General features: G+C 42.4%; 1 protein-coding gene across 2 annotated transcripts in view; it reads right to left on the bottom strand.

Moving 5' to 3' along the window:
• Positions 1-18967, bottom strand: part of GCC2 (GRIP and coiled-coil domain containing 2) — a 94933-nt gene extending 75966 nt beyond the window's left edge. For both annotated transcript variants that reach the window (XM_036255874.1, XM_036255873.1), the window contains exons 1-5: positions 18927-18967; positions 18608-18664; positions 17582-17666; positions 16390-16457; positions 351-455 (exon numbers count right to left, since the gene is read on the bottom strand). In XM_036255874.1, the coding sequence (XP_036111767.1) occupies positions 351-455; positions 16390-16457; positions 17582-17666; positions 18608-18664; positions 18927-18932 (321 nt within the window). In that variant the 5' untranslated portion in view covers positions 18933-18967. The remainder of the gene's footprint in view (positions 1-350; positions 456-16389; positions 16458-17581; positions 17667-18607; positions 18665-18926) is intronic.
• Positions 18968-24571: the final 5604 nt, after the last annotated feature.

Below are 24571 nucleotides of genomic sequence, written 5' to 3'. Positions count from 1 at the left end.
TAATAAACGACTTTTTGGAGAAATTTGCCTAGACCCAAGAGGCATATCATAAAACTGAACATATTTAAAGTATGTGTGACCTACATAAATAAGTACTTTTTCATAAAATATGTACTTCCCCCTCGTTTTTATTAAAGAATGACATTAGTGATAAGAAAGATTAAACAATGAAACAAAGAAATGTTAGCTCTGTCTCTGTGTAGTTGAATGATTTCAATTATTTTTAAATATCAATTTGTTTCTTTGTCTGTAAATGTTAAAATCAGATGAGATGCTTTTTTAAGATCTTAGGACTAAAATTCATGACCACACTAGATAAGTTAATAAAAAACATTAAAATACTGCCTTACTTCCACCTGTTGCTTCATTGCGATATTCTCCTTCCTCAGAGCAAGACACTGTTGCTCAGCCTCTGCCTTTTCCAGAAGCACAGCATCCAGACGGGCAGACAACGCCTGTTTGGAAACAGGATGATGTATTTGCCTCAGGTTAAAAATGGTAAACTGATTACATGCATAATTACCTCCTTACTGTTTCCAAACCACAGTAAAGTAAGAATGAAAAGATTTAAAGGTATATACATAAGGACAAAGAGAAAAGGAGAAAGGACATGAGGATATGAGAACTTTCAACATCTTTTTGGAAAACTGGAAGTGGAAGAGGAGGAGCTGAATTGGAGAAAGGAAGAAAGCTATGATCTAAGGGCCTCACAGAGAAACACTTATGAGAAACTAGAACCACTTGAGAGAATTAACTGCGCAGGAACTGGAGACAACAGACATTGTCAAGGGAGGTACATGCGTATGGTGGTCAAAAGATGGGGATTAGGTGACAGTATGAATAGGGAGTGGTTAGACTAATAGGCAAGAAATGTACCCACGTCCTAACGTCCTATCTCCCTCAGAGACAGGGTTATTCTCCGCAGAAATTAAATAGGAGAAAAAGTCAATAAAACGGAAAATAGATAAACAATGTTAGAGTCTGTTCTTATAAAAAAGCTAACACAGCAGACAACCTCTAGCAAGACTGACCAAGGGAAGACTGAAGTAACAATATTATGAGAAAAGGGGAAAATATCTACATATAAATTAGACATTAAACATAGTACGTATTATGAATAATTATTTGGCAATATATTGAAAAGTAGAATGAAATGAATAAAAATTCCTACAAAAATTTAGCTTTATTAACGCAAGAAAAATAACCAAAAAGTATAATTAATGTTATATCTACTTGAAAATCAAACCAGTTATTTAAAATTGTTTACCAACAAAAACAGAAGAAATAGTTTTACTGGTGAGTTCTACCAAATTAAAAAAAAAGAGATGATCCCAATTACATAGGAACTTGTTCAGACCAAAAAAAAAAAAAAGGAAGAAAAAACCAAGAAGAACCCCCAAGTTATTCTACAAAATTCGCATAATTTCATACCTATATGCAAGGACTTCACAGAGAGGAAAATCATAGACCCATTTCACCATGGCTATAAAGTTAATCCTTAATGTTAAAATCTAGATAAACGTAAGAATCCTAAGTAAACATTAGCCCTCTATCATCCTTGAACTGCCTACTTCTGAACTTATGTGAAATAATAAAGAAAAATTTTGTTTAAAAAAAGAAACAGATGTAGGTTTAGACTTCTATATCAAGTTATAGCTATTATTCAAACATGAGAGCAGAAGAAATCCATTTTATTTATTTTTAAATCTTCACCTGAGGATATTTTTCCATTTATCTTTAGAGTAAGAGGGAGGGAGGGAGGGAGGGAGGGAGAAAAAGAGAATCATCGATGTGAGAGAGACACATCAATTGGATGCCTCCCGCATGACCCTGGCCAGGTCTGGGGACTGAACCTCAACCGAGGTACGTGCCCCTGACTGGAATCAAACCTGCAACTCTTTGGTCCATAGGCCAACACTCTAACCGCTGAGCCAAACCGGCCAGGGCTTATTTATTTGTTTAAATATGTTTTTACTGATTTTCTAGAGAGGAAGGGAGAGAGAGACAGAAACATCGATGTGAGAGAGACACACTGATCAGCTGCCTCCTGCACATCTGCTACTGGGGATCAAGCACACAACCCAGACATGTATCCTGACCGGAAATTGAACCGGGACCTCTTAGGCCATGGGACGACGGTCAACCCACTGAACCACACCAGCTGGGGTGAAGAAATATGAAAGGGTTAATAAAAATAAGGGGTTGCCCTGGCTGGTTTGGCTCAGCGGTTAGAGCGTCGGCCTGCGGTCCAGAGAGACCCGGGTTCGGTTCCCGCTAAGGGCATGTACCTCGGTTGCAGTTTGTCCCCGGCCCTGGTTGGTCGTGCGGGTGGCAGCCACTCGATGTGTCCCTTTCACGTCGATGTTTCTCTCTCTCTCTCTCTCCCTCCCACTCTATCTGAACAAAAAGTGGAAAAAATGTCCTCGGGTGAGGATAAAAAATAAATAAATAAATAAAAAATAAGGGGTTAATGATGGCCTTGGGAAACTTTTTTTTTTTTTTTTGTGGTACATGCCTCTAGCAGGAACTGAACCTGGGACTCTCTGGTCCACAGGCCTACGCTCAACTGCTGAGCCAAACTGACCAGGGCGGCCTTAGGAAACCTGAAGGGACCATAAGAAAGAAGGAAATTAATGATGGCCCTGACCTCTGTTGGAGCAGACTCCTTACCTCTGAGACAACTTGTTATCAGCCACCCAGCACCAATTACTTGGTGCCAAGAGAATGTTCATTTTTTTTTTTTAATGTAGTTTTTTTTAGTTTCTGTAGTTTGGGTCTATAACACACAGAGAACAAAGAGATTTCGATGCTGAGCTTGAAATTTGCGACTCAGCCTGCCTGCACCCAGGCGCATGCAATAAAGCCATTTGGCTCTACAATTGGTCCTGCGCTGTGGATGTGACCTCCCGCCGGCTCAGACCTTTTAAAGCCCATTTTAATATGTAAGATGACAAAAATTTTCCTCCCATGCATCCATTCTTTAGAAGCTACAGAAGGACATGCTATACCAAAATGAGGAGGTTAAAGAAGAAGGTGGATGACATGTGACCTAGCAAACAGGACAACACAGGAAAGCAGTGCAGAATCCAGTATCATGGCAGAGGGCCAAGCCCAGGAAGCTGTGTAGCCACACTAGAGAGCAGCCAGGCCACACGGACGCAGGAGGAACACTGACGTGACCACTGGAAAGCAGAAGTCGCCGTGAGAGCGCTACACTTTCATCTTTCACTGGACGTTAAAGCTAAATATCTAAAGTGGATAAATCAAGAACTTGTACTATAAACATATTATTTATAAATTCAGAGGTAATTTCCATAAGTTATTTAGTATTATAATAACTTGTGGACGAAAAGGGGCCACATATTAACCTGACAAACTCAGGGGAGGTCTGCATGGGCCCTTGCAAACCAAAGACCTAAAGTAACCACAAAGAATGGTCTGAAATGAAAACTTTTTAACTAAAAGTAGTTTATGGCAGGTAGTCATGTCCTAGGCCAGGGTCTTCCTTGACAAAGGTCAATCTTTACCTTAATGGAGCCTGTCTATTGTCTTTTTGCATCAACAAAACCGTATCTTTGGAATAAATGTCAAAGTAATTTTCCCTTTTCTGGACCCTTCAAAACACAGGCACCACTCTGTGAAGACCACACATCCCTGCACTGTTACTGTCGACTGTCCCCTGCTTCCTTTCCCCCACCTCCCTAATCTGCCACCAGTGGATTCCATGTAAGCCACCTGCGCCTTCCCCTTTGACTGTACCGTGTAAAACAAGGTGCACAACTGCCCTTCTCTGGAGCATCATCTCAACCCGCTGAGGTTTTTGCTCCCTGGCAATTGAGGAGTCTTGGCTCAAATAAATACACAAAAATTTTTCACAGGCTTGAGTGTTTCTTACATCGACATTTACTTGGCCTAATGCGGCAGGATTTCAGAGCTCTCCCAGGACCACCCTGCAGACCTGGACCTGAGCTAGGATCCAGCAAAGGGACCCCTGAGCCCGCCAGCTCCCTAATCACTGGGTGAACTTGGGCAAGTTGTCTCTTGGATCTAGGACCTTCCCTTGCTTGTGATGGTGAGTCTGACTTTATTTGAACTGTATTTTTATTTTTTGTCCTCACCTGAGGACATTTTTTTTTGCACTTACCTTAAGACAGAGTGGGGGGGGGGGAAGAGAGAGAAACATCAGCGTGAAAGAGACACATCGAGTGGCTGCCACCCGCACGACACCCAACCAGGGCCGGGGACAAACTGCAACCGAGGTATGTGCCCTTAGCGGGAACCGAACCCGGATCTCTCTGGACCACAGGCCGACACTCTAACCGCTGAGTCAAACTGGCCAGGGCCTGAGCTGTATTTTTTTTTTTTTAAATCCTCAAGGTTAAGAGTTGACAGAACCCAGGCTAAGGCAAGAGAAAAGGAAAAACGTGTGGCTGGTTTTTAACTTTGGCTTTACAATTGGAATTGCTTTCTGCAAGTCTGAGCAGAAAAACCTTCGCTGTGTAATTGAGAGCTAAACTCACTATGAAGGGGCTCGCCATCCCTCCAGCCCAGGTGTTCTTAGGTGACTAAGAATCTTTGTGGAGGTGTCAGAGGTCATTCCTCACGATGTGTAGGAGCCCCACAGGGAATTCCCACTCAGCTGTAGTTAACAGACTGGCTCGTCCAGGGGAAGCCCCCATAAGGCCTGGTCAACCATGCCTGAAGTCCTTCTGGCTGTTTTAGACACTGGGAGAGAAACAGAGACACTTAAGGGTTGAATGTGACTCTAGGGTTGAGAGCCTCGGGGAGCTCAACTCACATGCAGCGCACTCCGACCCAAGACATAACGCGCCTAGGATATTTGCTCCAACTCTGCAGATATATACACCCTATAACTGACATGGGAAGCTGTGCCTCCAAGACCAGAAACTCCCAGACCCTAGTCCTCATGAATAGTCCTGATAGGATTATTCAAAGTGATAAAGTGATTTACAGTGATTCAAAGTGATTTACAGCCCTGGCCGGTTTGGCTCAGCAGTTAGAGCGTCGGCCTGCGGTCCAGAGAGACCCGGGTTCGGTTCCCGCTAAGGGCACGTACCTCGGTTGCAGTTTGTCCCCGGCCCTGTGAGGGTGGCAACCACTCGATGTGTCCCTTTCACGTCGATGTTTCTCTCTCCCTCTCCCTCCCACTCTATCTGAACAAAATATCAAAAAAACAAAACAAAAAAACCCAAAGTGATTTACATAAATGGGAAGATTGAACTAGAAATGATCTAACTTAAAATGGCCAAAATGCAGTTGTCTGTGGGTACCAAGTTAATTTTTTTGCATGCAAAAATTAGAAAAATGCCGGCTCTACAATTAAACTGAATGAATGAATGGGAAGCGTATCCTGACTTGGAAATTAGAAGCTTCTAGAAGCAGATATATTCTTAACGAACGATTCTGAAGTTAGTAAGTGCCTGTGCCCACTCCTCCCCCTCTGTCCTCCTCCTCGACACCCTCTGCTCTCTGAGCTCCTGGTGGGACCTGCACCTCCCCCTCTCCCCCACTGCCTCCTCCCCCGCCACTCCCCCCCCCCCCCCCCCCCCCCCGCAGGGACACGATAGCAGGGACTCTAACAGCTCTCTCTGGAGAAAGGCTCATCTGGACCCTGCTGGGTTCCCAAAGAAATCTGTTAGAACACGTAATCCTGGCTTCTTCTAGCCTATTCCAATTAGTACACCGACTGGGTTCGGAGAGCAAAAGCAACAGAATTACTAAGTAAGGTTCACGGGAACACTCCTTAGAGGAGTCTGTCCACGTTAAGGGTTACAGGAAACTGAAATGGGATTTAGAAAACAAAAACAAAGCAGAAGCATAGGGCTGCTCTGAGGACTATGAGAAGATGTTTCCCCTTCTCCTTATTAATAGTTTAGGATAAACGAAAATTACCACAAGAAAGGAGGAGCTTATAATTCCATGTATGTGCCCCTGGAATTCTTCCAGTAAAGAAACCAAATGGAAAAAAATGGGGATTTGCAGGAAATCTCAGGGCTATAAATAAACTAGTTATTCCCAGACATCCTGTGGTTCCAAACCGCACACCTCATTATCAGCCATTCCTGAGACTGCGGTATTTTTCAGGGGTAGATTCATGCCCTTTTCAGCATCCCAGCAGAAAGACACTCAACACCTCTTCCTGGTCACCTGGGAGATTACAAATTTACTGGGACAGGGATGCCCCAGGGATATACGAGGAGTCCCACTTATTGTCTTAGATACTATAAATAATGTTAAATTTCCTAGCTATTCAACTCTAATCCTACTCGTGGGTGATTTAGTCTTATGCTCCAAAAAATTACCTAACTCCCAAAAGGATACAATATACCTATCACAACAGCTAGCTATCAAGGAATGTAATTGAAGGTCCTTATTCACCTGAATAAAATCTGCCCAACAAGCCTCTAATTATTCTGACTCAGGCTTGTCAACTGACCACAGATCAAGGAGCCACTATGTACGCTGACAGGAGCCATGCCTTCGGTGCAGCTCACAGCGGTAGGATGTGTGGGAGCAGAGCGGCTGCTCCGTTTTCTAAGGCAGCCCGTAAGAATGGAAGATAGGCTGCAGAATTATTCGATGTCACAGAGAACTGTAAACAATTGGCAACTGTCAAAATCTCAGGACACTCTAAAGCTGCCACCATGGAAGCAAAAGGAAACTATTTGGCTGAGGCTGTAAATGGAGAGATGCCTAACATCCCAGCCCTCATGGCTCTCAGAGGCGACCCCAAGCTGTGTGCTGTCTGCAAACTGGAAAAACGTACCCAAATGGGAAGAAACATCCTGAAAATGGGTTGGAATGAGTTTGTCAGTCTGTTGTTGAGGTACTAAAAGTAAACAAAACAAACAAATAAATATGTAAAGTATTCTCCTTGTTTTACAAGGTAGTCTTCACAGAGCTGTGGCTCCAGAAACTAGTGAAAGTCCCCAAGTCTTACCTAGGCCACCTTTTCAAATGCAAGTTTCTGGGAGGTAATCCTTGGTGAAAGGAAAAAGCCTTAGCCATCTAAGCAAATCAGTTTAACTTATTTCAGCTATTCCCTTCTAAATTGGTAAATTTGACAATATCTAGATGTTTTAAAATAACATAAAATACTAAAACACTGCTAGACAAGTCTTGGGTTCGCCTGCTTTCGGCTCTCGTTGCAGAGGGTGTAGGATACGCTGAGGCTGTCAGTCACTGTCCAGTGCTCTGCTAGAGGTGTGTCCTTAAAGGCGTTTGCCAATAGAGAAAACTGTTCCAAAGGTGATGAAATGTGTTCATAAAAGTCAATCTAGGGAATACTGGTTGCTTGCTTTTATTTTTGGTTATCACTGGAAATTGAGATTTCTGAAAGTTAGAAATTCTAATCAAGTTGGAAAGAAATGATAAAGTTTTGCTAATAGAAGGCGTGAGATATGGAGATTCATTTTTGAAGGAAAAGAAAGAAAGCAAGTTGTTCTAAAGACAGTTATTTCTGAATGGGTAAGAAGGTTTGTGAAAGTTGTAGAAAGGGCCCAGCCCGTGTGACCAAGAGGTCACTGGTTCAATCCCTAGTCAGGGCACATGCTGGGGTTGAGGGCTCAGTCCCCAGCAGGGGGTGTGCAAGAGGCAGCCAATTGATGTTTCTGTCTCTCTCTAAAAAAAAAAAAAGTTGTAGAAAGGTTTGTAAAAGGTTGTGAAGGCTATAAAAGTTTGTGGAAGTTTTAAGTTTATAAATAACAACAACAAAACCAGCTGGCACTCTCCTGTTGCTTAATTCCTCAGACTGGAGCCAAGACTGTTTCTACCGCTCATTCCCAACCCCTAAGGTTTTCATCGAGAGTTTCAACATCTCCTTGATGTTCAGGAGATTCCCTCTTTTTCCAAAAAGGAATCAAAAGCAAATAAGAAAAATCTTGTCTCTTCTCTACATACACTTAATCCAAATTACTACTACAAGAATAATTTGGATTATATGTATGATCTTTGTGTTTAGTCTTTATGTGTTTGTCTATTATATGTGATGTGTTTTCTGCCTTCAGATGCCATTATTAAGGGGCAATATTTTATTGGCGTAAAAAGATTAAATACTTACATAGGTTAAAAACAGGATCCTGTGGTGAGGACAAAATATTTAACATTAAAACTGGCTTAAGTTTGATTATATCTTTTAGAAATATTACCATAAAATATGTGTTTGTTTTACCCAAATTTGTAAAAAGTTTATGATATCTAATCTTTTGGTTAAGTATATCTGACAACCTTCCTAAAGGTTAAATTTTAAGAGACTTTTAACTAAGAGATGACTTGGGAGCTGTTCCAGTGGGCCCTGGAATACGTCAAGGATTTATTCTCTCTCCTTATAAAAGAAACATTTTCAAACTAATTAGACCTATTTAATATGTTTAAAATCACATGGGAAGCTTTGCCAAATAAAAATAATAACTGTCCTATTTCTATACATATATTTTTATTAAAATGGATGTTCTAAAGATTTCAGTCTGTCCTAGGGAGGAACTTGCAAAGATTCAAAGCCAAGTCTAGACAGGAAGTGCCCAGGGGCAGCAGGTGTCCTGTCGGTGACCCTGGACAAGCCAAGCGTGATGGTTCCCTGTGGGGGCGACGGCAGCGGCACTCCGGGTGTCTGTGGTCCATACACTGGAAGCTTATGAATTCCTTCCAGTGCTCGGTGCACACTTCCGATAAGCCATGTGCAGTGTTTCAAAACCTTGTGTGTTATTTGTTCTTTATATACTGAAATTGCATTTTAATTTAATATGTATATATATAGACTTTATATTATTCTCTATGTCATTCTACAGTAATTACTATTTGCCAAGAATTTGTTGTTTTGGAATGTTATAGCTTATGGAAAAGCAAAGGTTTTTATCAACTGCATTACAATCAAATTTATAACCTTTCTACTTTAAGTTCTGTCATTTATAGACAGTCATTATTTTACTCAGACGCATCTGCAAATGTTACATCTATGGAAAGGTTCATAAAACAGACTCTGACTTATTCTAAATGATAGGTTTCTAAGCAGGTCATATCTTTGAAGTGGATAAAGATTTACAGAACTCTAAAGAACAATAACTGAATTCACGAAAATATTGGCAAATTATCAGAATAAACAAAAAAGAATGGTTATGGGACTAAATGAACTGAGGATAACTATTCTTATGACTCTATTTTAAATATTGCTGACTTTTAAATCTTTCTGTTTTCCAAATATAAGAGAAACTAAAAGGAGACATTCTAAATTATTATCAATGGCTCATTAACAAATTTATAGGGACCAATAAATGAGTAACATTTATTTCACAATATACTACAAGGAGATGAAGACCACAACCCAAAACCAGGAAACTGTTGTCTATTGGGAAATACATTCATTAAAGACTCTCGCCCTGGCCAGTTTGGCTCAGCGGTTAGAGTGTCGGCCTGCGGTCCAGAGAGACCTGGGTTCGGTTCCCGGTCAGGGAGTGTACCTCGGTTGCAGTTTGTCCCCGGCCCTGGTTGGTTGTGCGGGTGGCAGCCACTTGATGTGTCCCTTTCACGTCGATGTTTCTCTCTCTTTCTCTCTTCCTCTCTCTCCCTCCCACTCTACCTGAACAAAAAATGGAAAAATGTCCTCGGGTGGGGATTAAAAAAAAAAAAAAAAGGGAAATACATTCATTAAAGACTCTCTCGCCCTGGCCGGTTTGGCTCAGCAGTTAGAGTGTTGACCTGCGGACCAGAGAGTCCCGGGTTCAGTTCCTGCTAAGGGCATGTACTTGGGTTGCAGTTTGTCCCCGGCCCTGATTGGGGTCGTGTGGGTGGCAGCCACTTGATATGTCTCTCTCACTTTGATGCTTCTCTCTTTCTCCCTCTCTCCCTCTGGCTCTGTCTGAAGATAAATGCAAAAATGTCCTCGGGTGAAGATTAAAAAAACAAACAAAAAACTCTCCCTAACAGTGTTGGAAGAGACCTTACCTCATCAGGTGCGTAACTGCAAACAGACACCCATCTGTCTGACACTCCCCACCCCCTACAGTTCAGATCAAAGACTTTTTCAAGGGTGAAGCAGCCACAGATCAGAGAGGCAGACAGCTATCCCAAGATGTCAACAAGGCCTGTATGCTCACAGATTAATGCTGCTCAAACCTTGTTCTTAAATCATCTAACTGTTATTGACTGAATGCACAGATTTTTATAGTTATTATCCTCCTTATGGTTACCTAATGGAAACATTATCTGCCTTCCCAGACCCCCTCCTTCATTAGATCCTAATCAGTGCTACTGGTTTAATACTGTTGCTTTTATTCCTGGTATGTAAATATTATACTAGATGAAGAAAAAACAAAACTGAAGACAAGCAGCAGAAAGACTCAGATCAATGGTAGCTTAAAAATTAGAACTGATCCAGGATATTTTCAACAAGGACATATAGAATCTGACTGCCTCTCATTCACCTCCCTTTTTATTTTGAAAACTAGTAACTCAACCCTGAATACCATCTAAGGTTATGGTCTTGCCCCATTTGCCCCATTCCCAGTGGTCCGCCTGGTTCAGCAAGACACATGCTAACACTGAGACGTCCTAGGAATGAGCCTTCCTAGCACCATGGGACTCCATTAACCTGCCAAAAGGTTGGTCATCAATGCATCCTTTGGACTGATTTATGACCAAAACAGGATGTGTGGACGAAAAGGGGACACATGTTAACCTGACAAGCTCAGGGGAGGCCTGTGTGGCAGCCTAGTAAACTCAAAAGACTTAAAGTAACCAGAGGATGGTCCAAAATGAGAACTTTTCAATTACAAGTTTACGGCAGGTCGTCATGTCCTAGGCCAGCACCTTCCCTGACAAAGGTCAGTCTTTACCTTAACTGAGGCTGTCAACTATCTTTTTCAATCTATGATAACATATCTTTGGAATGTCAGTGGTTTTCCTTTTCCCACACCCCTCAAAGCACAGGTACTGCTCTGCAGAGACCACAAATCCCCTCATTGTTATGTTATTTGCTCACTGTTAACTGTCCTGTACCCACCTATGTAAAAGATGTGTCTATCAATGTACTTTTCATCCAATCCTAGAGTTCCCCCCGCCACTTTGCTTTCTCCCGCCTCCCTAGTCTACCACCGTGGATTTCCTATAGCCCACTTACATCTCCTCTTTTGATTGTAATGTATAAAATAAGGTGCAAAACTGCCCTTCTCTGGAGCATTATCTCAGTCCACTCAGGTGTTTGTTTCCTGGCAAGTGTTGACCATTTTGGTTCAAACAAACTCACAAAAATTCTTCACAGGTTTGAATATTTCTTACACTGACAAAGTTATTTAGTTATTAGTCTTATTTCTAAATCATGGGCATATACTTCTTTGGTTAAATAATTTTAGTTTTAAAATTAGCTTTTTTTCACATTACAAATAATACTACAAAATAAACTTCTGATTGGTAAATATCAGAGGTAACTTAAATTCATTCACTAACTTTAGGAGCTATAATAGAGGCCATTAACTGAAAAAACCTTATAGATTAGAGACCCAGAATGAACAGTTATTTCTTAGGAAATACAAATTTGATTCCAGCAAAGTAAAAATGACAGGAGTGATATGTATTAGAAATTCCAATATCTTAATATGCAATCTTCACCTTTCTCTTGCAACTGAAAGCAACATACAAAAATTTTTTTTTTTTTTTTCCCAAATCTTTATTGTTGGATGTAAAATGTATTACAGATGTTCCACATTTTCCCCCCATTGACCCCCTCCTCCCCCCTCCCACCTTTTCCCACACTATTATCTGTGTCCATTGGTTATGCATATAAGTTCTTTGGTTTATTTCTTCCCACCCCCCCAACCCCTTTCCCTTTGAGGTTTGTCAGTCTAGCAATGAGTTTGTGCTTCTTCATCCCTTCACCTTTTTCACCCATTCCCCCAACCCCCTTCCCAACTGGCAACCAATAAAATGTTCTCTGTATCTATGAGAATGTTTCTGTTCTTCCTGTTCATTTTGTTTGTAGATTCCATTGTTGATAGATATGTATTCATTGCCATTTTGTTTGTTCATACATTTTATCTTTTTCTTCAAAAAGACCCTTCATCATTTCATATAATAACGGTTTGGTGGTGATGAACTCCTTTAACTTTTTCTTGTCTGGGAAAGTTTTTGTATGTCCATCGATTCTAAATGACAGCTTTGCAGGATAGAGTAATTTTGGTTGTAGGTTCTTGGTTTTCATCACTCTGAATATTTCTTGCCACTCCCTTCTGGCCTGCAAAGTTTCTTTTGAGAAATCAGCTGACAGCCTAATGGGTACTCCCTTGTAGGTAACTAGCTGCCTTTCTCTTGCTGCTTTTAATATTCTCTCTTTGTCTTGAACCTTTTGCATTTTGATGATGATGTGTCTTGGTGTGGGCCTCTTGGGGTTCATCTTGTTTGGGACTCTCTGTGCTTCCTGGACTTGTATGTCTGTTTCCTTCACCAAGTTAGGAAAGTTTTCTGCCATTATTGTTTCAAACAGGTTTTCAATTTCTTGTTCTCTCTCTTCTCCTTCGGGCACCCCCAAGATGCGAATGTTGGCACGCTTGAAGTTATCCCAGAGGCTCCTTACTCTATCCTCATTTTTTTGGATTCTTTTTTCTTTTTGCTCTTCTGATCGGGGATTTTTTGCTTCCTTATATTCCAAATCGATGGTTTGCTCCTTGGATCTACATACTCTATTATTGAAGCTGTGTAAATTATTCTTCATTTCAGTTAATGCCTCCTTTAATTCTAACTGTGTATCCATGATTTCTAACTGGTCCTTTTTTATGCTCTTGATGCCCTCCCTAAGTTCACTGAGGTTCTCACTAAGTTCATTGAGCATCCTTATAAGCAGTATTTTGAACTCAGTATCTGTTAGGTTGCTTATCTCCCTTTCGCTTAGTTCTTTTATTGGGGTTTTGTTCTGTTCTTTCATTTGGGACCTGTTTCTTTGTATCCTCATTTTGGCTGCCTCCCTGTGTTTGTTTCTGTGTATTACTTAATGAGAGGTATGGGGCTCGCTGAGACCCGGTGCTGCTCGTTTGAAAGAATTTAGGAAAAACCTGAAGCAGGATCCAAGACCGGCCAATCCTATGGTTAAGCAAGTGGCAACAGCTTGTTGAAGTTGTGTGGGGCGGGGCGGGGCCTCAGGGAGTCAGCAGGGCGGGGCTACGAGTGTGAGCCAGGTTGCTGGAGTCCCAGATATGGCTTCTGTCTGCCGCCCCCGGGAAGGGCTCACCAAAGGAACAAAGGCCTCTGACAGCACGTTTGTCCCCGAGGAAGCCCCCTCTCCAGCTCTCGCTCCAGTGCCAAACAGCTCAGTTCTTCCCTGTGTGTCTCTGGTGCCCCTCGAGCTGCCTCCCCTCGGAGCTTAGAGGGAGAGAGTCCGATAAGTCCGTGCGCGGGCCCTTTAAGGAGCTGCCTGGGGCTCCAGCCGCTTCAGCTTCCCTGAGCCTCAGTTTCCGCTGGATTTTCCAGCCAGAAGTGATGGGGACTTCTCTTCCTGGCACTGGAACCCTGAGCGGGGCACCTGGTGTGGGACAGGGACCCCTCAGTCCTCAGGAAGGACCTTCCCAGCCGCGGGATCCTCCTGATTTTTATCCACCACGCTTGGGTGTGGGACCAGCCTGTCTCCCTGCTGCGCGCTCCGCTGCCGCCGCGCCGCCGCTCCCCCTCGCGCCGCCGCCCCTCCTACCGGTCTGGATGTAGCTGCTTTTTTTTTTCCCCTTAGTTCCGTAGTTGTAGGACTTCCATTCAGCTTGATTTCAGGCGGTTTTGAATGATGGTTGTTCTGTAGTTTAGTTGTAACTTTGATGTGGTTGTGGGAGGACGCGATACCGCGTTTACCTACGCCACCATCTTGACCGGAAGTCCGCAACATACAAATTTACTGTAATACCATACATCTCAAAACCTGACATGGGAAACATGGCTTTTTATTCCTTTTTTTTTTATCCTCACCCGAGGACATTTTTTCATTTTTTGTTCAGACAGAGTGGGAGGAAGAGAGAGAGAGAGCGAGAGAGAAACATCGACGTGAAAGGGACACATCGAGTGGTTGCCACCTGCATGATCCAACCAGGGCCGGGGACAAACTGCAACTGAGGCACACACCCTTAGCAGGAACCGAACCCGGGTCTCTCCGGACCTCAGGCCGACGCTCTAACCGCTGAGCCAAACTGGTCAGGGCTTTATTCCTTTTTAAAAGTCAAATATGTCAGGTTTGCAATAAAACTTGAGATGTATTTTAATGTTTTAGGAAATGACTAGCAGAAAATTTACCATAATTAAAACTTGTAAAAAGTCATACATTTTTAATATTAAGAATAGAAAATTTATATTCAAAGCCATGTTTTTAAGTATAGTTTTCCAAAGAAAGAAAACTTAGCAAGACTGTCTTTGCAGTACTCCAGAGGTGCGAGGACCGGCTACCCCGCCGCATGGTTTTTCTGAAACAGAGAACTAACTTACAGCAGCGGGGTAACTGATCCACATCTCTCCCAATCACTCCCCAAGTACATTTCCTGGTTACCACTGGAAACCAAAGATTTCATTCTTCTTTACTTTTACCAAACCTTTACTTTCTGGGACTTGAGCCATCAGGATAACATGTGTTAATGTTTAACTGAATTCATAAAAGGTAATGTTGGCTAACTTAGAGAAAATTTCTAATCTCATCTTTAGGAATAGTTCTGACAGAATGAGAAAATACATTGATTGGTGACAAGAAATAAGGGGCAGATATTTAGATATTCTGAATGCAATTGTATAAAAAGTATTTTAAGAGCTAAGAGTTAACTGATGCAAAATTAGAAAAGAATCTTTGTGGTCTTCTTTTCAAATACAAAAGCCTTCCTCTGGTGTGTGTTCACATGCACGTGCACATGTATGCATACAGTCATGTGCATGGAATATCCCCACAGATATACACGGTAACAATAATGAGTAATCATCTAGTACTTATGTGACAGACCCAGTTCTAAGTGCTGTACATGTATTTATTCATAATATTCAAAACAACCCTATGAAAAGTAGGTATTATCATCCCTGGTCTATAGAGGAAGGACTAAGGCAGAGAGGGAAGAAACTCAGCCATGGTCACACAGCTGGTAAATGGAAGAGCAGGGACCTGAAGACCTGACAGACAGTCTGGCTCCAGAGTCAGTACTCTTAGTTAAATACCATGTAGTTGTACTTTGGCTAGAACTGATTAAGAAAATACATAATGACCAGATAAACAAAGAGAACTACTATGAATCCAGTAATGCTTAAATAAATCAGTTCATTATAAATTCAAATGGTATTTGTGTACACCAGTCATGCTTCATATACCATTTTAGCTAAATAAAGAACAAAATGATACTGCATGATATGCAGAGGGATTTAAGCCCTCTTGTAGTAACTTCCTGGGAGTCTTCAGTTGTCCACTGCTCACAAGTTTGGAGTCATTTAATGAGTGTAAAATAATATATAATAAAATAATAGATTGTAAAACTCAAATTATAAATATGAAAAAGCAAGGAAAAAATTATTGCAGTGCTTTGAGAAGGAAAAGAACCTTTCAAGATTAGGCCAAGGAGGGGAAGGAAAAGCATTTAATTAACATTAAGGGCATGTAAGAAGAAGCAACTTGGGTTCTTAAACAGGGAAGAACAAGATGAAAGAAACATTCTGTGATCTGGTCATTGGAGCCAGCAGTAAGAAGAGAATCAGCCCAGTTAGGGTTATTCGAGTAATTCGCACATGTGACATGAGGCGTTTCCCGCAGAGCCGTGGAAATGGGAGAGGAGGGGGAGGGACTGCAGCATGATGGACACCTGCGGAGGGCAAAGAGGCAGGAAGCTGAGGGGCCTGAATGTTAAAGGCCTGAAATGCAGTGCTGCCCCTGGTGGTCCAGGGATGAGGGTTTGGTCATGTTGGAGAGAGGACAGGAGAAAGGGGTCAAGATTTCCCCCAAACAGCTATAAATTCAACTGGGAGATTTGGGTCGGCGGTCATGTCCAGGGATACCTGTTTATCTATAGATTAATTGTACACATAAATGATCGGTCCCAAAACCATCATCCAAGTCCTGAGCATGGCTGGGTCTTCTGAGGGGGAACGGGAAGAGCAGGGCTGAGATGGAGGCAACAACCATAATCACAGTGTGTTCGAGGAAAAGGAGAGAGAATAATACCCATTTCAGAGCAAAAGGGACCCTGAGCCCTCTCTTACTATAGTCAGGCAGAGTGACTGCAGAGGTAGCCAAGGACAGAGAGGGCATGGAGAAACAGGTGGAAAGCCAGATAGCGCTCCAGGAGGCTGGCAGCCCTCAAGGAAATTGGATTTGTCATTAGACATTTCCTCCAAGCAAATGAATCAAAATTGAAACAATATTCACAACTATTTCGTTACCTTAATAACTTCATCAGATCCTCCAGCAACAGATTGTGATTTGAGTTCTTCAATTTCTTTCTGTAATTCTAAACATTAAAAAAAAAAAGGATTCTAGTTCAGAAATGAAAAATAACTGGCTAAAGTAATAAGTACATTCTTTAAAAAAAATCACTATAAATTAGAATATATTTAAGCAGCAGCAAATATTTTGAGAAAATATTAACTTTACCCAGTGTTATCTTTTATTTTCCTTTTCATTATGAAAAACTCCAAACAAATAAAAGAGAATAGTATTATTAATTTCCATGCACCCATCACCTTGACTTAGCAATTATTACATGGCCAATCTTGTTTCATCCTGACCTGTATTCACTTTCCCCTTTCTGTCAATTTTTGAAGCAAATCCCAGACATTTATGTTATTTCAGCTGTAAACAACTTCTTACTGTGGAATCTTGAAGCAACAACTAACCTCATATTAAACATACATGTGAATCTTTTTCATCAACTCATGTATATAGGTCAGCAGCTTAGAACACCTTTCCAAATAAATAACTATCTCTGTCACAAACTGATCCAAACTTCCAAAACACAATTTGACCTTTTCTAGTAGAAAGTAAGTCTTGTCTTTTAGGCTGGGTAGTTAACATTCTTTAAGTCACCGGAAATTCAAGCACTAATTCACACATACTAAAAAGGATACTAATATCTTCATCCTTTTGGAATATAAAGAAAGGGAAACTAAACAGGGACTCAATCAACTTCAGCAAATAAATATAATTCAAAATTCCAGAAATGGAAATCTTTTATTACTTTACTTAGGCTTCATTTTACCTCTGTGGCTCATCGCCTTGTGTCTCTAATATTTCAACTAAGTACTCTAGAAAAAACATGCTTGACTCAGAAGACTATACAATCTAAATAAAGTGGAAAAAAAGGGGCTTAACTTTAACAAATTGTTTTTAAAAATCTTCCTCTCTGACTTTAAGAATTCAAAGGAAGTGCCGTTCCAGTTTAGAAATGTTAAATACAAAATAAAAAAAAACAGAGGCAAATGGTTAGAATTTTAAATAGTAACAGATTGCACTACATTGTCTAAGATTTTACTGGATTCACTGGTAAATAAAACAAGCTAATATACTATTAAAAAACTAATTTTTAACTATGATTAATTAATATTGTGGTCAAGATATATATTTTCAACCCAATACCTGCACATCTTGAATTAGCTTTCTGTGTTAGCATCATCTGCTTCTTGGCAAACTTGATAAGATCTTCCTTGGGCAGTGTTTCCAGCTGAAAGATGTAGTGATGTTACCAATTTGTTATCTCATGTTTCTACTATATTGCAAAAGAAACATCATATCTGCTAAAAAAAATTAAAATCCTACTGAATGTCAGCCAAACACTCCATTTTAAAAAATAAGCAAACGCAACTCAAATCAATGATTAGTTAAGTAGCTACTAGGAAATGTAAAAACAGCGTATATCCTCTTACAGATACTGTTGTCAGAGGTTAAGACACTTTCTAGGTTTTGATTTAGCTGTAAAATTAGGGGACTGGGACTAATTCTACTTAAAGTTCCTTAGAGCTGTAAAACTATTTCATTCTATCCAAGGCAAGTCTTTGGCTACATACAAACATGTAAGCATAATCCTTACAGCAGTTAGATGAATCATCTTGCCTTTAGGTTTTACCTAAAAATCAGAGAAAATTCCTTCACTTTTAGGCTGTTTTCTCACCTGTGAAACTGGGAAACAGTGACAGTTATCTCATGGCTATCATGAAGCTGAAACGAAGGAGCAAGTGCCTGAAACTTAGTATGCAGGTGATAAACCACCACCTTTGGGACTCGTTCAGTGAACTGCCGCACAGGGCCACAAAACCCCCGATTCAGTTCTCTCTTCACCGCACTGGGCCACAAAACCCCCCGATTCAGTTCTCTCTTCACCGCACTGGACAAGCCTGGAGTACGTCCCTCGACTCCCAGCTGCCTACGTCTCTGCTCTTCCCACCACACTGTATGAACGCTCACCAATGAGCCTGCTTTATGTCTGAAAAGCGGCAGAATGTCTTAGCCGCGCTCACCGGACGCAGGAAGCAAACAAAGTCGCCTTTGCACGCCAGGAAATTAAAAAAAGGAAGAGATGGGCCTGCGCAACTGAAGTGAGAGCCCCTGGAGCAAGGCTGTTCCTGCGCAGAGTCCGCCCCCTCCCCAAGCCCAGTGCCTCTTCACCTTGGATCTTCCGGTCCCAGGCGCGGCCGGCGAAGCCATCCCACCTTGCACGAGGTCCTGCAAAACAAAATCACACCCAGGCGATCAGAAGACCTCTCTCGAAAGAATGCGCGACTTCGCGAGGGAGAAACGTCTCGGGGGGATCCGGGTCGGAGACCTGGAACGTGGGCCGGGGCCGGGGAAGGGGGCGGACGGGCCGTGGGGCCGATGGCAGCAGCTGGAGTGAGTGGCTCTGCCCGGCCGGAGGGCGAGGCTCGGGGTCGGGAGACCCTGGCGGCTGCTGCGCCCTCCCCTGCCCCTCCCCGGCCCGCCGCGTTACCTCCATGGCGCTCGCCCACCCCGGGGTCCGCAACCCGGCGCTCGCACCTCCGCCGCGGCCCGAACGCGCGTCAGCGCCCTCCTCTGACGTGGCCTCCACTGTAGGTCAAAGGTGGCGTTTCTCCGGCGACCCCGCCCTACGCGTGTCCATGGCGACGGCCCGCCGCGCTTCCGCTTCCGCTCCCGCTCTGGCCGCCGCGGAAGTTGTCGGGCCGGGAAGCCCGGCGGCCGCGGGGAGGGAGTTCGGCGACTCCTGTGCAGTAAGCCGAGCAGCGCGGGGGTGGCTGTCACGTCGCAGCCGGTCATTTAAGGGTGGGAGTGGGCTCGCACCCGGAACCGCGGGGTGCTTGTTCTCGGTTCAGGTAAAGGACCGTGGGTTTTCCCCCCGTAGGGATCCAGTGCAGGAGCAGGGCTTGCACTTCATTTTCATACTTGTTTAGGCTTGTTTAACCTGGAACATTTCCACAGCCTTTCTTAGCTTTCATGAAATCGACATCTTTTGTATTTTGTGAAAAACAAACAGTCGAGCTCGGATGCAGACAGAGCAGGTGGGCGGTCGCCGGAGGCAGAGTGGGGGAGGGGAGCGGAAGAAGGGGTCAAAGGTACACACTTCCGGGTATAAATAGAGGCGGGGTGTGATGCACGCACGGTCGCTATGGGTGCTACCGCACTGCCTGTTTCAGTTGCTAAGAGTAGATCTCCGAAGTTCTCAGCACCAGAAAAAGTTGTGTTTGTGTCTGGATAGGTGTTGACTGGCCTTACTGGGTCATCATTTCCCAGTATCTACAACTATTGAACCATGATGTTCTACAGCTGTAACTAATGTCATGTCAATGATAGATTTAAAGAGGAATTTAAAAATTGACATTTTTGAAAACTAGAGTCCTCTCCACCTTTAATTCAGTTTACTTTTTAATATATTTTTTGTTAGTCCTCACTGGAGGATATTTTTTTTCATTGATTTTTAGAGCGAGTGGAAGAGAAGGGGACAGAGGAAGGGAGAGAAGCATGATGTGAGCCAGACGCATCCATTGGTTGCCTCCCACACATGCCCTGGCTGGGAGATGGGAATGGAACCGGTGGCCCTGTGGTCTGTGGGCTAATGCTTTAACCACCGAGCCACACTGGCCAGAGCTTAATTTATTTATTTTTTATTTTTTTTTATCCTCACCTGAGGCCATTTTTCGATATTTTGTTCAGATAGAGTGGGAGGGAGAAAGAGAGAGAAACATCGATGTGAAAGGGACACATTGAGTGGCTGCCACCCACACGACCAACCAGGGCTGGGGACAAACTGCAACCGAGGTACGTAGGTATGTGCCCTTAGCGGGAACCGAACCCGGGTCTCTCTGGGGATGTGGAGCTCCTAAGGCAGCAAGTGTGCCACAGCTTTCTGGACGGCTTCTGTGAAGTTTGTTGTTTTGCACCACACTCAAATGATACCAATTTATGGGTTAGCCAATAGCAAGGCCAAGTGGAATGCCCAGCTGAAGCATGTACTGGCTTTAGTACCCAAAGAATCCAAGAATGCTCTGGGCCTCCATTTTGGTGGGGGAGGGACGGAAAAAGCTAGTAGCATGACTTCCAGAGGAATTGAGCACAGTGAATCTGCTTATTCGATTCATAGTTCCAAGAAACTTATTACCAGACCCCCCCTTTCTTATTAGACTTTACCAGCCTCCACTATTAGAAGGGATGTGACAACTCTCCATCAGGGCTGTTGAAACTGGGGCTTCTAACTTGACAGTCAACAGCACATCACCTCTATAGTGGGTGTTTGGGACAAGAGGTGAGAGTGGCATTTTCTCTGAATCCTGACCCACTCATTGGTAGCAAATGACCAAAGAGTTTGACCCCCTAGCTCTTGTTTACACAGGTTTGTTCATTCTTCTCTTTTCTAAATATGTTTTTCTTGTTTCTTTTTTAGAGAGAGAGAGGTAAAAACATTGATGTGAGAGAGATACATTGATTGGTTGCCTCCTGCACGCCCCCTACTGTGGATGGAGCCCACAACCCAGGCATGTGCCCTGACAGGAAATTGAACCGGGACCTCTCAGTCCATGGAATGATGCCCACTCCACAGAGCCACACCAGCCAGGCAACACACAGGCTCTTTCATATCGGGAAGATCCCCTCCTGCACTCACGGGATGGGGAAACACACTCATAGAATCTGTGAGTTTCTACTTAACATTTGAATGTAGAACCAACAGCACAGGGAATCAACCAAAGGAGCTCCTCGCGTACAGTCACTTTAGTTTCCTTTCTCCCGAGCCATCCTGTCCAGACTCCATCAAGTGAATATGGGCGCTTTCTCCTCAAAAGGGACAAGGCAGGATGGTGACTTGGATTCCTTTATCTAACAGAGTCATAACAGTTTGAGTCCCTCACTGTGAAGTTCCCTGAGCTTATTCAGGCAGGTAGAATCCCATGGACTTATATTCCTCTTGTAGAGAGGGAAACCTTTGCCTGAAACCTAATCTTTCTTTTTAAAGCAACTGGGTACAGAGAATAGATGGCAAGAGAGGGATCAGGAAGGCAGAGGAAGAAAGTAGCCCCATATCAGTAAAAAGGGTTTAGATTCCATTTGTTATGAGCAGAAGGATAGTTGCTTGGGGCTCAACCAAATGAACTAATGTTTTCGATCCACCAAGATCTCTGTATTCTCATTCTGATACCACTTGATTCAGCTACACATCTTTGAAAACACAGCGTGCCTCTGCCTAAGGGACGCACAGAAGTGTGTGAAATCCAAGCAGAATTGCCTCTCAACACCTGACATCTTGTACTTTTCCTAACAATAGTTTTAGGACTATTTTGGTAGATTTTCCCCTTGGATTACACACACACACACACACACACACACACACACACACACACAATCTTATCATCTGAGAAGCAGCTGGTTTAATTTCTTCCTTTGAAAGTATGTCTGTTTTTTTCTTCCCTGAGGGCACAGGGTGGAGCGTTCCAGCACGCTTTGAACAGGGTTGTGCATGTACATTGTTGCCTTGATCTCATCTAAGTGGAACAATGCTCAGTGTTTGCCTGTTAAGTATGAGGTTAACTATAGGTTTCCATGTGTGGATGCTCTTTAACAACCTTCTGCATCTGCATTTAAAAATCTGCTTTATAATACCAGCATGTCTTTATTATAAAAGTTAAATTAGTTATGGTGAAGTTAAGAAGGTGCTATGCCTTGGTCCACTTCTCTTCTGAAAATGCCCTTGTACTCATGTGTCCCCTTCATCTCCTTGTACTTTGTGCGGTCTTTAGTGACATTCTCATTGCATTTAAGTCTTTAAATGTGTCCCCCCCAGATTATGGTTTTGTGTATTTGGGGCTTCTGTTCCATGGTAGCAGAGCGCACATCCTATTCTCTCTCTAATGTGTGCTCAGCACTCATGTGCACACCGTCCATGTTCGATAGCTAACACTTGTGGACAATCTTGTTTCACTTTTACCACCCTCCCTAGTGCTCCTACATTATTTTGAAAAAAAAAAAAAAATCCCAGAGATCATATCTTTAATTTTATCAATAATTCTGAATGTAGCTCAAAAAGACAGACTCTTTAAAAAAAGTAGAACAATATTTTTAGAACATTATGCAACTAATAGTGAATAATAATATATCATAGACAGTGTTCACATTTGATAATTTTCTTTTTCTTTTTTAAAAAGATGGTAAAGCAGACTTTATTCAGGGAGACGGCTACAGTGGGGTTTGCTCTAGGGGAGAGAGATTGGGCTCAACTCTGAATACAACAAGGAAGAGTGGGAATTTATAGCCAAGCAGCAGGGTGAGAGGTCAGTGGATTACTAGAAGAAACATCCAGGCTAGGGGGATTTGTGTTAGACTAACTCAACAGCGTTCTTGCTCAAATCAGGCCAGGGCGATACGATATTGTCTTACTTTGGGCTATTTAGTGTCACAGACTGGGTGGCTTATAAAAAAACTGAACTTGATTTCTTATAGTTCTGGAAGCTGGAGTCTAAGATCAGGGTGGCACCATTGCTGGTTTTGTTTTTTGTTTTCTTTTAAAAATTTTTATTGTTAACTCTATTACAGATGTTTCCCATTTCCACCCCACCCCTTTGCCTTCCTCCACCCTGCCTCCACCACTCCTAGGCCTTCACCACATTGTCTGTGTTCATGGGCTATGTATATATGCATGTATATTTTTGGTTGATCTCTTCCCATCCTCCCCATACTCCTCCCCTCTAATATCTGTCAGTCTCTTCATGTATCCATGCCACTGGTCCTATTTTGTTCCTCAGTTTATTTTGTTCTTTATATTCCACATATAAGTTAGATCATGTGATATTTGTCTTTCTTTGACTGGCTTATTTCACTTAGCATAATACTGTCCAGGTCCCTCCATGTCATCTCAAAGGGTAAGAGATCTTTCCTTCTTACAGCTGCATAGTACTCCATTGTGTATATGTACCACAGCTTTTTTTATCCTCTCATCTATTAATGGATACTTGGGCTGTTTCCAGATCTTGGCTATTGTAAATAATGCTGCTATAAATTCAGGGGTGCATGTATTTTTTCTGATTGGTATTTTGGAATTCATAGGATATATACCCAGAAGTGGGATTGCTGGTCAAAAGGCAGTTCCATCTTGAAATTTTTGAGGAAATGCCATACTGTTTTCCATGATGGCTGCACCAGTCTGCATTCCCACCAAGAGTGAACTGGGGTTTCATTTTCTCCACATCCTCATCAGCACCTGTTTGTTGATTTATTGATGCATTCTGACCATTGTGAGGTGATACCTTATTGTAGTTTTTATTTGCATCTCTCTACTGATTAGTGACCTTGAGAATTTTTTTCATATGTCTATTGGCCATCTGTATGTCCTCAGGAGAAGTGTCTATTCAGGTCCTTGGCTCATTAAAAAAATTTTTTTTTCTTTATTGGTTTTAGGGAGAGAGGAAGGGAGAGAGAAAGGGAGAGGGAGAGATAGTTAGAAACATTATGAGAAAGGACATCGATTGGCCACCCTGCACGCCCCCCACTCGGAATTTGGCCCAAAAACCTGGGCATGTGCCCTGACTAGGAATTGAACCGGCGACCTCTTGGTGCATGGGTCAACGCTCAACCACTGAGACACACCGGCCAGGCTCCTTTGCCTATTTTAAAAATAGGACTGTTTGTCTTCCTGGTGTTGAGTTGTATTCTTTTTATATTTTTGATATTAACCTCTTATCTGATGAATCGTTGAATATGTTCTCTCATACAGTAGGTTCCCTTTTTATTCTGATGCTGGTTTTTTTTTTTTTTTTTCTGTGCAGAAGCTTCTTAGTCTGATGTTGTCCCATTTGCTTATTTTATTTTTTGTATTTCCCTTTCCCTTGAAGATGTATTGGCAAAAATATTACTATGTGAGATGTCTGAGATTTTACTGCTGATGTTTTCTTCTAGGATTTTTATAGTTTTGCAACTTACATTTAAGTCTTTTATCCATTTTGAGCTTATTCTTGTGTGTGGTGTGAGTTGGTGGTGTAGTTGTACTTTTTTTTTTTACCTATTGCTGTCCAGTTTTCCCTATGCCATTTACTGAAGTCTGTTTTTACTCTGTTGTATGCTCTTGCCTCCTTTGTTGAATGTTAACTGACCATAAAGGTGTGGGCTGATTTCTGG

The sequence above is a fragment of the Molossus molossus genome, unplaced genomic scaffold, assembly GCF_014108415.1.
Source record: "Molossus molossus isolate mMolMol1 unplaced genomic scaffold, mMolMol1.p scaffold_m16_p_12, whole genome shotgun sequence".
Taxonomy (NCBI): Eukaryota; Metazoa; Chordata; class Mammalia; order Chiroptera; family Molossidae; genus Molossus; species Molossus molossus.
The sequence above is the reverse complement of the archived record's forward strand: the minus strand, read 5'-3'. Positions and strand labels throughout refer to the sequence as shown.